At 43.1% G+C, this 12,548-nt stretch overlaps 2 protein-coding genes across 3 annotated transcripts; one reads left to right on the top strand and one right to left on the bottom strand.

Annotated features, from left to right (window-relative positions):
* Positions 1–1,947: 1,947 nt before the first annotated feature.
* gnpat (glyceronephosphate O-acyltransferase) lies at positions 1,948–9,615 on the bottom strand. Its single transcript, XM_087806478.1, has 17 exons — positions 9,466–9,615; positions 8,063–8,254; positions 7,815–7,991; positions 7,631–7,760; positions 7,229–7,356; positions 6,722–6,797; positions 5,771–5,922; positions 5,570–5,700; positions 5,278–5,504; positions 5,076–5,174; positions 4,832–4,993; positions 4,696–4,775; positions 4,497–4,637; positions 3,091–3,190; positions 2,937–3,030; positions 2,811–2,872; positions 1,948–2,719 (listed from the first exon to the last, which is right to left on the bottom strand). The coding sequence occupies exons 1-17, from the start codon at positions 9,487–9,489 to the stop codon at positions 2,676–2,678; spliced, it is 2,019 nt and encodes a 672-aa protein (XP_087662604.1). The 5' UTR covers positions 9,490–9,615; the 3' UTR covers positions 1,948–2,675.
* Positions 9,616–9,645: 30 nt separating this feature from the next.
* fsaf1 (40S small subunit processome assembly factor 1) lies at positions 9,646–12,121 on the top strand. 2 transcript variants are annotated; one of them, XM_087806481.1, is made up of 9 exons: positions 9,646–9,821; positions 10,221–10,373; positions 10,435–10,532; positions 10,666–10,728; positions 10,804–10,899; positions 11,441–11,527; positions 11,593–11,630; positions 11,702–11,824; positions 11,970–12,121. In XM_087806481.1, the coding sequence occupies exons 1-9, from the start codon at positions 9,743–9,745 to the stop codon at positions 11,971–11,973; spliced, it is 741 nt and encodes a 246-aa protein (XP_087662607.1). In that variant the 5' UTR covers positions 9,646–9,742; the 3' UTR covers positions 11,974–12,121. The 2 variants fall into 2 exon arrangements, with proteins under 2 accessions (XP_087662607.1, XP_087662606.1); XM_087806480.1 differs by having other exon boundaries at positions 10,663–10,728.
* Positions 12,122–12,548: the final 427 nt, after the last annotated feature.

Raw genomic sequence — 12,548 nt, 5'->3', positions numbered from 1 at the left:
CACTTCGCTATTGATTTAAACCCAAGGCGAAGCAGTTAGAGGGCTTTGCACCAATTTGTAGAACCTGAGATTATGATCATATCTTCCACTAGTTCCCTTTAGCTCGACTCAACTTGTGTTGCATGGTCAACAGCATGGTACCACGAAGCAGGTACTTTCTTTGGTACCTGCTCTACGAGTTGGTACTGAAGATCTGACATCGACCGATCCACTGATTGGTCAAAGAGTTAGTTGAAAAGAAACAAACCATTTTTAACAAACGTAGGAGTACTGTGCTGTGTCTCAAATGGCATACTTCTCTACTCACCGCACTGGCGGTTAGTATGCATCAAGATAGTGTACGTACTAACTAGTAACAAATTCTCGTCAGATAGTGTGTCTCAAATCAAACACTGCTGCTACGCACTAACCGGAAATGACGCGACAGCTTCTTCTTCTACTACTATTTAATGACAATTTCGACCAGCTGTAGGAACACTATCGACACCTGCTGGCAGCACGTTTTGTTTAGATCAAGAAATATGAGAAACTAAATATTTGCGAGATATTTACGCCGGTATCAGCACCGAGACGTGTCATCCTTCTACTGCTGCTGAAAATGCACCTGTAAGTATATATATATATATATATATATATATATATATAAAATAATACGCTGTGACCCTTTATAGATATATATATATATATTTGACGTAACTTCCGTTTACAACGTCAACGTCATTAAGATGGAGCCGTTTAGTGTAGAAAGTGTCCATCAATCCATACTCGGTTTTCCGGATGTTTTAGTGACAATTTAGTGTGCATGGAGCACTACATTTCACATACTAAGAATTGAGAGGCACTTATGCACTAAAAATACTAAGTTTAAGTACGCAAGTATGCCATTTAAGACACAGCTCTACTGTGAGATAAGTTGTTACGAGATCCAGACCTCATTGAGTCTAGTGGCCGATGAACGCATCCAGTGGGTGTTTGATGGAATAACTTGAAATGAATAAAAAAAAGTGTACAAGGAGGTCGGGAAGTTGAAGACAAAGGGTATTACTGGACAATGTTAATGTTAGCGTTCGTTCAACAAAATAGGATTCTCCAGCATGATATCGTGGTTTCGTTGGCTGATACAATATCCTAGCTAGCAAGCAATCGCCGCTAACTCCAGGTTGTGCTTGATTGAAGTCATCAAACGCTTGATTGTTGGTTGTCATGGCTGTGGTCTTCTTCTTCTCTCCTGACCATTATAGCGTTCACACATCCAACGTTTGAAGCGGATGTAACGGTCGCTGAACCTGCTCATGCCGAAAAAACGAATAAAGTTTTTATCAGAGTTTTAGCTCTGCCACTGCCCTCCAGTGTTTGGGAGTGTTACTGCAGTGAGTCCAATTCTGTTACACATATGCTGCAGAAACTCAAAAATAACATCCTACACTTTTCACTTTAAAACGTTCCCATCGATTTGAGTTGGTTACTGCAGTGTGTGTGTGCGTGTGTGTGTGTGAGACAGTGCCGTTTGTCACCGATAAAGTGCTGATGTTGCCGTCAGTGTGGAGCACCAGGGACTGGGCTGACAGTCGACTGACACTCCGGGGATTGTGTGTGTAGAGTTGTGTGAGTAGTGTATGGAACTCGCTTTCTATCAACAGAGTTCTTAAAAGTGACGTCACAGGAGCTAAAATATGTCATTTCGAAGTCATTTTAACAGCAAAGATAGACTCAAGGTTAAAAGTGCGTTTAGTGTCTTTGGACAAAATTACAATTTAAAAAATATGTTTCAATCCATGCGTGTTTGCGTGAATAAAAGTAAAACATGGATGTGTTTATGTACGATGTGTGTGCGTGTGTCTGTGTGTATGTGTGCGCGAGGACGTCGTTGTTTGTGCTCATTTATGAAAGAGTGATGCGAGGAGGACATCTAGCGGTCAAAAGGAGGCACTAACATGTTTAGTTGTCAATGTTTTATTAACGAGTAACAAACAACAACAAAACACTGCAGATTATTGGCCACTGTCATTTGACATCTTTGACACGGGGACATCAGACGAGCCGACGGGGCAACGGAAGAAACTGAAACCTGATCATTTGGCAAATTTAATAAATCAAGTTTCTCTTGTGCAGAAGTTGTGTATTCTAAGAGAAAACATATAAAAATAGATTTTTTTATCAAGTGCACAAGTTGGGATTTTTTCTCTTGAATATAAACTTCACTATAAATGGCATCTGTAAATATTTAAATGTTAAGTCAATGAAAATGTTAACAAACAGGTGGACGATGAAATATTTTATCAACAAGGAGTTGATCATTTTGGTTTTAAGATACTGATGACATCATCGGTGGATTCACAACCTTCTTTGAGTCGTTCTAAATGCAGCAAAAGTGCGACTGCGTTGACGTGCGACAGCCTCGACAAACTCCATCCTGCTCGTCACTTTATAAAGTTCAAGATAGTCTAGACTCTAGACAACTGGACTGAAACTCCTTTTTTAAATAGTAAAAAAAAGATTTTAAATAATGTTAAGAGTGTTGCAAAGTTCAAGCTTGAATAAAGAGACACACACAAACACACTCGCTGAGGTCAGACGCTCACTGGAAGACCAAGACAGCGTCTGGTCTCCCCAGGGGACACTTGCATAGCTCGGGTCACAGTAGAAACACTTCTCAGCTCCACCAGGAGGGGGCGTCAAAGGTGAGAGAGAGCAGATTTCTGAGTGGGCAGTTTTCCTCCTGAACAGATACGACCAGTGACATCATCAGCAGTGGACAATAACATCTGCTCCTCAAGAGCGAGGTTTGAACACGAGCAGCAGGTTCTTACCCAGAGTGTCCTCCAGTGAGTTAACCTTGACCTTGTCGACCTTTAACCTGGACCCTCCGCTTCTGTAAGAAACAAATAGAGGTCAAGCTTCACGTCCCTCTCCTGGCTCCGGCAGACAGTAGTTACCCCTTTAGTTTGCTCACGGCGCCGAGTCTGAGCAGAGCCGCGAGACAGTTCTTCTGCAGGTCCGACGACAGAACCTCCACGTGTCTGAGACCACCTGCGGGAAACATGTGAAGACCTCGACACTCGACAGTTCGACAGTCGACACGAGACTTACCTGACAGGAGGAGTGTGATGATGGACTGTCGGACAGACGGGACGAAGAGCTTCTCGGTCAGAGAGTCTGAGGCCTCCTCACAGAGGAACCTGCACACCACCTCCACACACACACACACACACATAGACCGTACAGAGTGAGTCGTCATGTAAAGTTGAAGAGAACACGCGACTGACCTCTGTATGTGTGCAGTTGTGTTGGCGTTTCTATTTGTGATTGTGCGTGTGTTTATGTTTCTCAATCTGTATTTGTTTGTGTTTATATGTCACTTTATACATGCGTGTGTATTTCCGTGTGTCAGTTTTTGTTTTTATTGGTCACTTTATACATGTGTGTAAGTGTTTTTATTCGTCACTCTGTGTGTTCTCATTTGTCACTTACATATGTGTGAATGTGTGTTTGTGTAATGTGTCACTTTACATATGCATTATGTAAGCCATCAGTATGTGGCACTGCTCAGGTGTAATGAAGCCCAGGTTGCTTTGATAGCAGCCTTCAGGTCCATCTGCATTGTAGGGCCTGGTGTCTCTCATCTTCATTACACCTGAGCAGTGCAACATACTGATGGCTTCCATGCCACGCTGCATTGATGCAGTAATTCATGCAAAAGGAGGCTTAACCCAGTATTGAGTGCATGGAAATGACCATACTTTTCAGAAGCCTGACATTTCTGTTTAAAATATCATGTTTTTATTGATCTTATGTGAAATTTTCTTATTTTCTGAGACACTGAATTTCGATTACATACATCATTACATATAAGCCACAATCATCAAATTTCAAGAAATAAATGTTTCAAATGTTTTACTCTATGTGTAATCTATATAATATATTAGTTTCATAATCAGAAATGAGTAACAAAAGATATTGAACTTTTTCATGATATTCTAATTTTTTGAAATGTACCTGTATATGTGTATGTGTGCGCATGTGTGTGTGTGTGTGTGTGTTTATGCATGTTTATTCGTCACTTAATTTGTGTGTGTTTGTGTGAGTGCGTTTGTGATTTGTCACACATCACTTTATATGCGTGTGTGTGTGTGTTTTGATTTGTCACTTTATATATGTGTGTGCGTGTGTGTATTTTTTAATTGTTACTTTATACGTGTGTGTGCGTGTATTTGTATGTTTGTATTCTGATTTGTCACTTTATATGTGTGTGTATATACATGTATATTTAGATTTGTCACTTTATATGTGTGCGTGCATGTTTTTATTTGTCACTCTGTGTGAGTTTTAATCACTCACTTTATTTGTGTGCGTGTGTGTGTGTGTGTGTGTGTGTGTGTGTGTGTGTGTGTGTGTGTGTGTGTGTGTGTGTGTGTGTGTGTGTGTGTGTGTGTGTGTGTGTGTGTGTGTGTGTGTGTGTGTGTGTGTGTGTGTGTGTGTGTGTGTGTGTGTGTCACCTGGTATCCCCGCACAAAGGGCTCCAACATGCTGCACAAGAAGCTCAGTGTCTTCTCTCCTCCCTCTGCTGCGAGGAGGTTGTGCTTGGACTCGTGCAGCGCTCCGGTCTTCATGAGAAGGTAGCAGGCCTCCTCGAAGTCCTGCACAGAGAGAGACCAGGTGGTGAGGGAGCAAGGACCTCAAGCAGCAGGTCCTGACCTGCACAGCAGCTCCGGGACACAGGACGAACTCATTAGAGAAGATGTTCCTCAGGAAGTTGAAGCTATTGAAGACGTCCTCTGGAGAAGAACAAAACGTGATTGGATGTCAGAGTCAGCAGGGGGGGCGGGCTTACGTTTCAGCGAGGAGGCAGCGCTCTGGACAGCCATGGCGAGCAGAGCGGGTCTGAGAAAGATGTGCAGCACTTGGTTCCTGTAGGAGGCGCAGGAGAGCACCACCAACGCTCGGCTCAGCAGCGCCTCTTCTGGTGTCCCAGGGGATTGAGCTGCTCCTGGACCTGATGGAGAGCAGACAAGAATGACCTGAGTAGACTCCAAGTTCTGGAGTCAGAATATCCGGACCTGAAGACAATTACGAACCTTGATCCAGAGCCAGCCTCACTCTCCTGTCGGAGACACTCAGGAGACTTCTGTGCAGGGTCAGACTGGACGAGACCACCTCGGCTGGAGACGTGTGATCTGAAGGTGATTGTCACGACAAAATGAGTCTCTCTTAGTGCGCACGCTCTTCTCTGTGTGTTTGTGTGTATCCATCAGTCGAGGTTCTGATCTGATTCTGTACCGGGCCAGTGCAGGAACGCTCCGTACTGCCGGGACAGATCTCTGAGCCACACGGCGTCTGTCGTCAGCTGGTCCAGACTGATGTCCTGCTCCTGGTTCTGCAGCAGCAGCGAGGCCATGAGGACCCAGGGCTTCAGAACCATGTTCTCCTCCTGTGCCCTGACCAGCCTGTAGGCCACGTCGTTGACAAAGCCTTGGGTCCCCTCGCTGGGCTTCCTTGGAATGTGTCTGGAAGCAGAATGAGTTTGGTGCTCACAGACAACGGGTCTAAACCACAGGACTCGGGGCAGTACCTCGGCAGCAGGTTGAACTGACTCCGGTCCACTCGACCTTCTGCCAAATCCCGGACCGACACGGGCTGACCAAAGTACACGTGGATGCTGCCATAGTCTTCCCCGAGAATGGTCCGGGCTTTGAACAGACCCTGCAGGACAGATGGAGGAACAGATTGTATAGAACACCCGGGCTCTGGTGACTGTGATGATGATGCTCACAGAGGTGGACTCCTTCGGTTTGGGGACCCCCAGGAGCTCTCTGGCGTACAGCGCCTCCTCCAGGGTTCGCTCGTACGTGATGCTGACCGGAACTAGGCTGACGTCATAGACTTCCCCCTTGAGGAACGGATCCACGACGATGTTCAGCAGTCCTGACCAAGATACAGATGACTCCTCATATAAGTCTGTTTGAATGTTTGCAATTTATCTTTGTCTCTGAATATGATTACATGGTTTTTATTTCAGAGTTTGGTGATTCCGAAAAAAACGAAGAAAGTTTTATCCAAGTTTTAGCTCTGCCACTGCCCTCTAGTGTTGGGGAGTGTTACTACAGTGAGTCCAGTTTTGGAGTTTTCTCCTTTGCTTTTGTTGTTGTGAGTATTTATTGTCTCTCAAAAAGATTTAAGTGAAGATTTGAAATTGGAAAATATGTGATTTTATATGACATTTTGAAATAGTAAAAGTTGTTTAAAATAAATATTTTTACATATTTAGCTTTATTTTATTACTTGATCACTTGACAGCCAGTGTATGAAATGTGCCCTGTAACGAATTTAAATGTCCTTCACTGAGCCGTATCCGTAAATACTTCAAGATCGGTCACTGTCTGTGGTGCAGTATCAGATATGTTGTGCATTTGAGTACCACATAAATAACACTTTTAAAATCCAATAAATGTGAGGCAAAAACATTGGGTAAAAGAGTTTCCAATCTGCTTATTAACGGGTGGATCGGTGGAGGTCTGCACTCTCAAGAGTGTTTACTAGTTCTTGGCATGAAGAAGTTTTCAAAATGTGTTCTCAGAAGTACGTAATAATCATTTGTAAAACGCCTTTCTAGACCAGGGTCACAAAGCGCTTAAACAATTAAAACAACACGCAGTTAAAAATACATACTTTTAAAACTCAACATAGAGACAAACACACACAAATCTTTAGAGACTTAAAATACCTAATTTGGGCGTCAACGACTTGGCTGTTCGACTCCTCGTCCCCTCGAGGAAGAATTCAATGGGTGCAGATCCATTCTGGCAGGACAGAAATATGAAATCAGGTATAGGAGGCGAGGTCCTAGTGGACTAGTTTGATACAAGGGTCTTCACATCACTACCACAGTGGATCTTGTCCAGACTTGGCCACAATATCATTAATTCATTCATTGTCTACCGCTTAATCCCTTACTGGGGTCGCTGGGAGACTGGAGCCTATCCCAGTATCATAGGGCGGGAGGCAGGGGACACCCTGGACAGGACTCCAGTATTTCATTTGCAATGGACTTTTACTTGAGTCATTGCTCACTAAACTAAGAGGTCCAATTAAAGGCCAAAACAGCAGATCTAAAAGTGTAAAAGAGTCCAAGCAATAAAAACACGATCCTGTTCACTTTGTTCATGTTGTTGTCCTTCACAAACAAGGGCGAGTGTGTCGACAAAACTGATACCAGGCGTGTGGTGCAGACCTTCAACATGGTCCGGACGTACTCGGAGAAGACAGCCCAGTACAGTTTGTCTCCGCCGAAGGAGCGTCGGATGAAGAACGCTCCGGACATCCGAAGCATCTCGCCTAGGATCTTCATCCCCATGAAGTCTGGCGACAAGAACAGGAGGTTGTGCTGCTATTACCTCTGAGAGAACTGGAACATCCTGACATGACTACAGTTGGTTGAGGGTTCCAGACTGAGATCAATACTTTCATTTATACAGCATACATCTTGAGACAGTGCTAGTAAATTGGAAGAGGAAATATTCATAAACCATGAGTGACACGTTTAAATCCACAACTATTATTGTTGAGATTTTAGATCCAAATCCAGATTTGAAGATTATTTATTTTGCCAGTATCACCTGATTAAAGGACTCACCCATGCCGGCGGCTATGACTGGCAGAGGGAGATCGTAGGTGTAGAGGATGTACGACATCAGCAGGAAGTCCATGTAGCTGCGGTGGCTGGGCAGCAGGACCACGGGGTGATCCTGGACGGCCTGCTGAAGCTGGAGAGATCACAGGTCAGAGGCTGTCTGGAGTGCGATGAGGTCGGCACTCACTCTCTGGATGCCCTCCTCGTTGATACAGATGCTCCTGAACAACGTCTTGAAGACTTTACTGAGAGCGAAGGCAAAGAAGCGGACGGTGCTGAGCTGCTGTCGGTGAGCCATCTCCTCCAGGATGGCGGAGGCTTCGGCCTTGACCTCATCCATTGAGCTGCCCGTCTCTGTGTAAACCTGAATCAAGCACACACATCTTTCTAAAGCACCCTTTGACATGGTCAGTTTGGTGTGTGACGACCTGGTACCTGGTGGATGATGAAGCGGACCTGATCGGACTGAAGCACCACCTCTTTCAGCTGGTCTGCGCTGCAGGGAGTCACGTCTTTATAAAGCACTGGCGTGTAGCACCTGAGGGCGTAACGAAGGTCGCTGGAGTTCCTCCGCTCCTCCAACATGTCCTCGAAGTCGTCTCTTTTCTTCAACATGGGATCTGGATGCTGTTTGGACGTGCAGAGAAATTCGAAGTTGAGTCAAGGTGTGAACTCGCTAGCAACACGTACAATGTGAACCTGAACCAGGTTATCAGGTTTTACCAAGACTTAATAAACGGTACGTGCGTTAGAAAAATTATATTGCGAAATATCACAATGTTTTTTTCCCCGATACTGTATCGATATTCGACAGAGACATGTTTGTATTCTTTTGCAAATCATATTCTAACCCATTACCATAGTTTTGCTTTTTTCGTTTTTCTGTTGAAATTAAACGTACAGCCTCTAGGTGGCAGCACCCATTAGGTCCTACGCAGCTAAGTGAACATTGAAATCCCATAAGATCTGATGACTGAGAAGATACAGTGACTCCAGCAGCTTTAAAAGCTGATGTTTGGACATATTTTGGTTTCAAAACAAAGGAAAGCAGTTACGACTTCGTCAAGAGTCATGTGGTCTGTAAATTCTCCAACACCAGAGTCAAATACTCAGACAAAACTCAAATATACCTTTAATAATTCTGTGTCGCAATACATCGTATTGCATCGCCAGATTCTTTCCCATACACAGCCCTAATAAATATATAATGGTTCTTACTTATACAAGGTTATCTCTGCTTTTTCAGCACGCGAGGTGCTGTACACTAAATCATCCATTTAAGCACACCATCTCACACTGGTGGGAGTAGGCTGAGACGCAGCGTGCAGGCTCACCATTAGGAGCAATAATGGTTTCAGTATCTTGCTCAGAAACACAACGAAACAAACATAACCTGAGCAGGGATTGGAACCCTCAACTGTTTTAGCTACGAGCCAACCAAAATTCAACACGAGCAATTTCTCATTTCGCCTGTGAACTCGTTGTATTTGCACACAATCCATGAGTTTTCCTGACAAATTATGGGGAAAAAACGTGTAAACAGTCCACAGACTCAGAGTATAGAGAAGAAACTAAAGTGTTGAATAGTTGACAAGGTTAATGGTATAAAAAATAATAGTAAAAGCAATATAATACGTTTGAACATTCGAACTACTGGAACTTGATTTGTATTTTAAGTTTTAATAACAAAGTTTACAAGCAAAGAACTATCACGTATGTTGCTACTCGACGATGCATTTGCTTCAATTAAGAATAAATTAACTATTATTGATCCATTTATTAGCAACATCTGCACAGTTAGCTCGGCTGCTAAGCTACTGACCAGGATGAGGACTCACCGAGTAAACAGATGTCGACGACATTTTAAAACAAAAACTCACTGTCGCTGCATCCAATAAAACGTTTCAATGTGTTCCACTTGTCAAACAAGTAGCAGCGGTCGTGGAGTTTTCACATGGGCGTGAGCTATCAACTTCCGTGTTCACCGGCTGACCCGGTGGAACTACGGCAGCCGAGAGGCTCAACGGCGCCTCGGTCCCGGTTCCACATGTGTTTGTTGACATCGTGAAGCCCCATTTCATATTTGCCGATCCTTTAAGACCCAAACAAGAAAAGATGGACGGGAACAATGTAGGAGGCGTCGATGAAGATGGACTGTTTCTGGAGCGAGTTCTGGATCAATTATACGACTTTGGTGAGTTTGGCTGCTTGTATGCTAGTTAGCTTCTGAGCTAGCACCATGTATTGGCGTTTGTTTTCGTTTTGTTTCTCTTAACGTATCTTCACAGCAATTTAAGTGTTGATTTAATATCAAATGTGTTTTAATGCCAACAGTCCTGTTCAAACATAGTGTTAACCAGTGAACCGATCATTTAAGATCTTATTTTCCAAGACTATTGTATTCCAAGGAGAGTTCACATTAATAAGAACAAAAATGATTTCTATTCAGATTAGAAATCAAAGCAGAAAAACGCATTGCGTGTTAATTTGGTAAATATATAAATGTGTGAATATATTATATGTTGCTATTATTATTATATTGTTTTGTGTATATATATATATATATATATATTGTTATATTCGGTTTTGGCAGGAAACGGATCTCAAAAGAAGCAAAAGAAAAGAAAACGTAAACAATGTGATGAAGAGAGGGATGAAGCTCTACCTGCAGCTGACGACATCTTCAGCAAAGGTGTCACTGATGGAGAACAGACACCCACACAGACACACACAACTGCACCGACAGGTAAAAGTTTAGAACTGACGGTGAATATCGTACATAACCTCCTGTTCTTTGTCTTGTTCAGCTCCATCGGTCCAGCAGCGCCAAGTGGAGGTTGTAACCTTCCAGGACCCCACTAAGAGACAGAGGACCAAACAGCAGCAGGAAACGGATCAAACACCGGTGAGTTCTCCCTTGAGTTAGACGCTTAAAAGTGCACTTTATTCCACCGATGATTCAAGATAGTCCTTTAGTCTAGATAGCTTCAGCAACACCAGCTAGAGTTGACGGCAATTTGTCGGCATCTTGTCAGCAGATACAGACGACAGAAGCTACAGCAGCGACGAGCGATCAGCATGAAGATCTCACCTTAGAGACGGTAAGACTTATACATATGAAACGATATGAAAGGGACAAGAAAACTGTCTTTGAACGTGTGTATGTGTGTGTTCAGGCTCGACTGGAGGTCCATCGGTTCGGTATCACAGGCTACAAGAAGGAGCAGCAGCGAGTGTTCGAACAGGACCGGGCGATCATGCTCGGAGCTCGAGTAATACTGTTTTTTAAAGTTAGCCAGTTGAGTTGTGGTTATAATAAGTATACATGTGCTGTAAATGCATTGTTACCCTGCAGATCCAGGATAACAATGACAACTATCTCACAATCATAATGAATATACATTTCTCTTAAAGTTCACAATTCAGATGGTTAGAGAGGCTAGTTCACAATATTCAAGCATGTTAATTTTGTGTGAACGCATGAACAAAAAAATCATAAAAAATAAAATTCGAAAAATACATTTTTGGAAGAAGGAAAACTGTAGGTAAATGTTATTAACTTTAACAGAATGTGTTTTATCAAGTAGAAAAACATCAATATAGAAGGCAGAGATAGTGAAGTTAAAGAAAATACAACACAATTACAAATGTAAAATATTGAACCTAAACACCATCAACAATTTTAAAGAAAAACTGAAAATCTTTTCTAAACACTTTTCTTCTCTTATTATTGTCTATTGTTGTTCTCACAAGATTTTCGCTTCATTTAAACTATAGTTAACTGTCCATTCACCTTCTGACTTTATTTTTCAGCCTCCAAAGAAACAGTTCACCAACTACAAGGTTCTTCAGGAGCAGATCAAAGAGAAGAAGCAAAAGTCCAGAGAAGAAGTCGACACAGTACGACTGCAGCTCAAAATCTGATTTATTTTATCAACTCTCTGTAACAATTTAATTCTCTGCAGGACCTGAGGAAGAAGCGGAAGAAGAAGAAGATCCCGAGGTGAGGTTCAGTCACGAGCAGAGGCTGGATTTAAACCAGCAGCTCCTTGACCAGTGTCTATCCGTCAACAGAGACAGGAAGGTGTCGTCTGGTTCTGGATCCGCTCCCACGGGTCATATGGGTCGCTTCAAGAACGGCATGTTGATCCTGAGCGCGCAGGATATCCAGAAGATGAAGGGCAAGCATCAAAGCAGGTTTGTCCGTTACGGTTAGGATTAAAACTGCAGTTTGAATGATAACCACCCGGGGGCGCTGTGACTCCACCACGGTTCGTGGTCTGCTTTGACACGTCTCAGCTGCTACACTCTCCTCTAGATCTTTGACTCTGTGTGTTTGCAGGTGATTCTGGATGATAAACATGGAGGACCAGGATCAGCAGAAGTGGGTCTGAAGATTTATGACCACGGACAGAGACTATCCAAGGATGCGGTCCTGTGTGAAGGTGGCTAGAAGGTTTTGAGGGAACAACAATAAATACAGTTTCCACAACAGTTTAGTTTGGTCGCAGGAAATTTATTTTTTCTTTAACAAACGATACAAAGACAGTTGTGCATTTTCAGTTTCATTCATTTACAAACAGTTGCGCCGTACAAAACAAAATGGCAGCAGGCAGGATGGCGATGAGAAAAGACCTGACTATAACTTTCATGTCAGGTTCAAGAAGAGGAACCTTGTACGTACAACTGATATCAGATCAAGAGTCTGGCAGTGAACGACTGAGCAAGGCGGCGTCGACGCATCATGATACGACGTGAAGAAAGTCGACCGTTATATTCCAATATATTACATTAGTCATCAATGTCAACCATTGATTACAAATGAACGACTGTTCAGCGCCATCTTCCGTTATCCACTTTTTAATTGGGGCCAGTTTTGCTTTAAGAATAACCAAGATGATTTGATCTCTTGTTTACACCT

The sequence above is a fragment of the Callionymus lyra genome, chromosome 13, assembly GCF_982586985.1.
Source record: "Callionymus lyra chromosome 13, fCalLyr1.hap1.1, whole genome shotgun sequence".
NCBI classification, from domain to species: domain Eukaryota; kingdom Metazoa; phylum Chordata; class Actinopteri; order Syngnathiformes; family Callionymidae; genus Callionymus; species Callionymus lyra.
This window is presented reverse-complemented; position numbering and strand designations above follow the sequence as displayed.

Coding starts and splice junctions, on each gene's coding strand:
- gnpat (XM_087806478.1), bottom strand. CDS start 9,489: ATGTCGTCGACATCTGTTTACTCG. Junction 6,798..7,228: donor ACGTCCGGACCATGTTGAAG/GTCTGCACCACA, acceptor CTGTCCTGCCAG/AATGGATCTGCACCCATTGA. Junction 2,720..2,810: donor CTCACTGGAGGACACTCTGG/GTAAGAACCTGC, acceptor GTATCTGTTCAG/GAGGAAAACTGCCCACTCAG.
- fsaf1 (XM_087806480.1), top strand. CDS start 9,743: ATGGACGGGAACAATGTAGGAGGCGTCGATGAAGATGGACTGTTTCTG. Junction 9,822..10,220: donor GGATCAATTATACGACTTTG/GTGAGTTTGGCT, acceptor CGGTTTTGGCAG/GAAACGGATCTCAAAAGAAG. Junction 11,631..11,701: donor AAGAAGAAGAAGATCCCGAG/GTGAGGTTCAGT, acceptor ATCCGTCAACAG/AGACAGGAAGGTGTCGTCTG.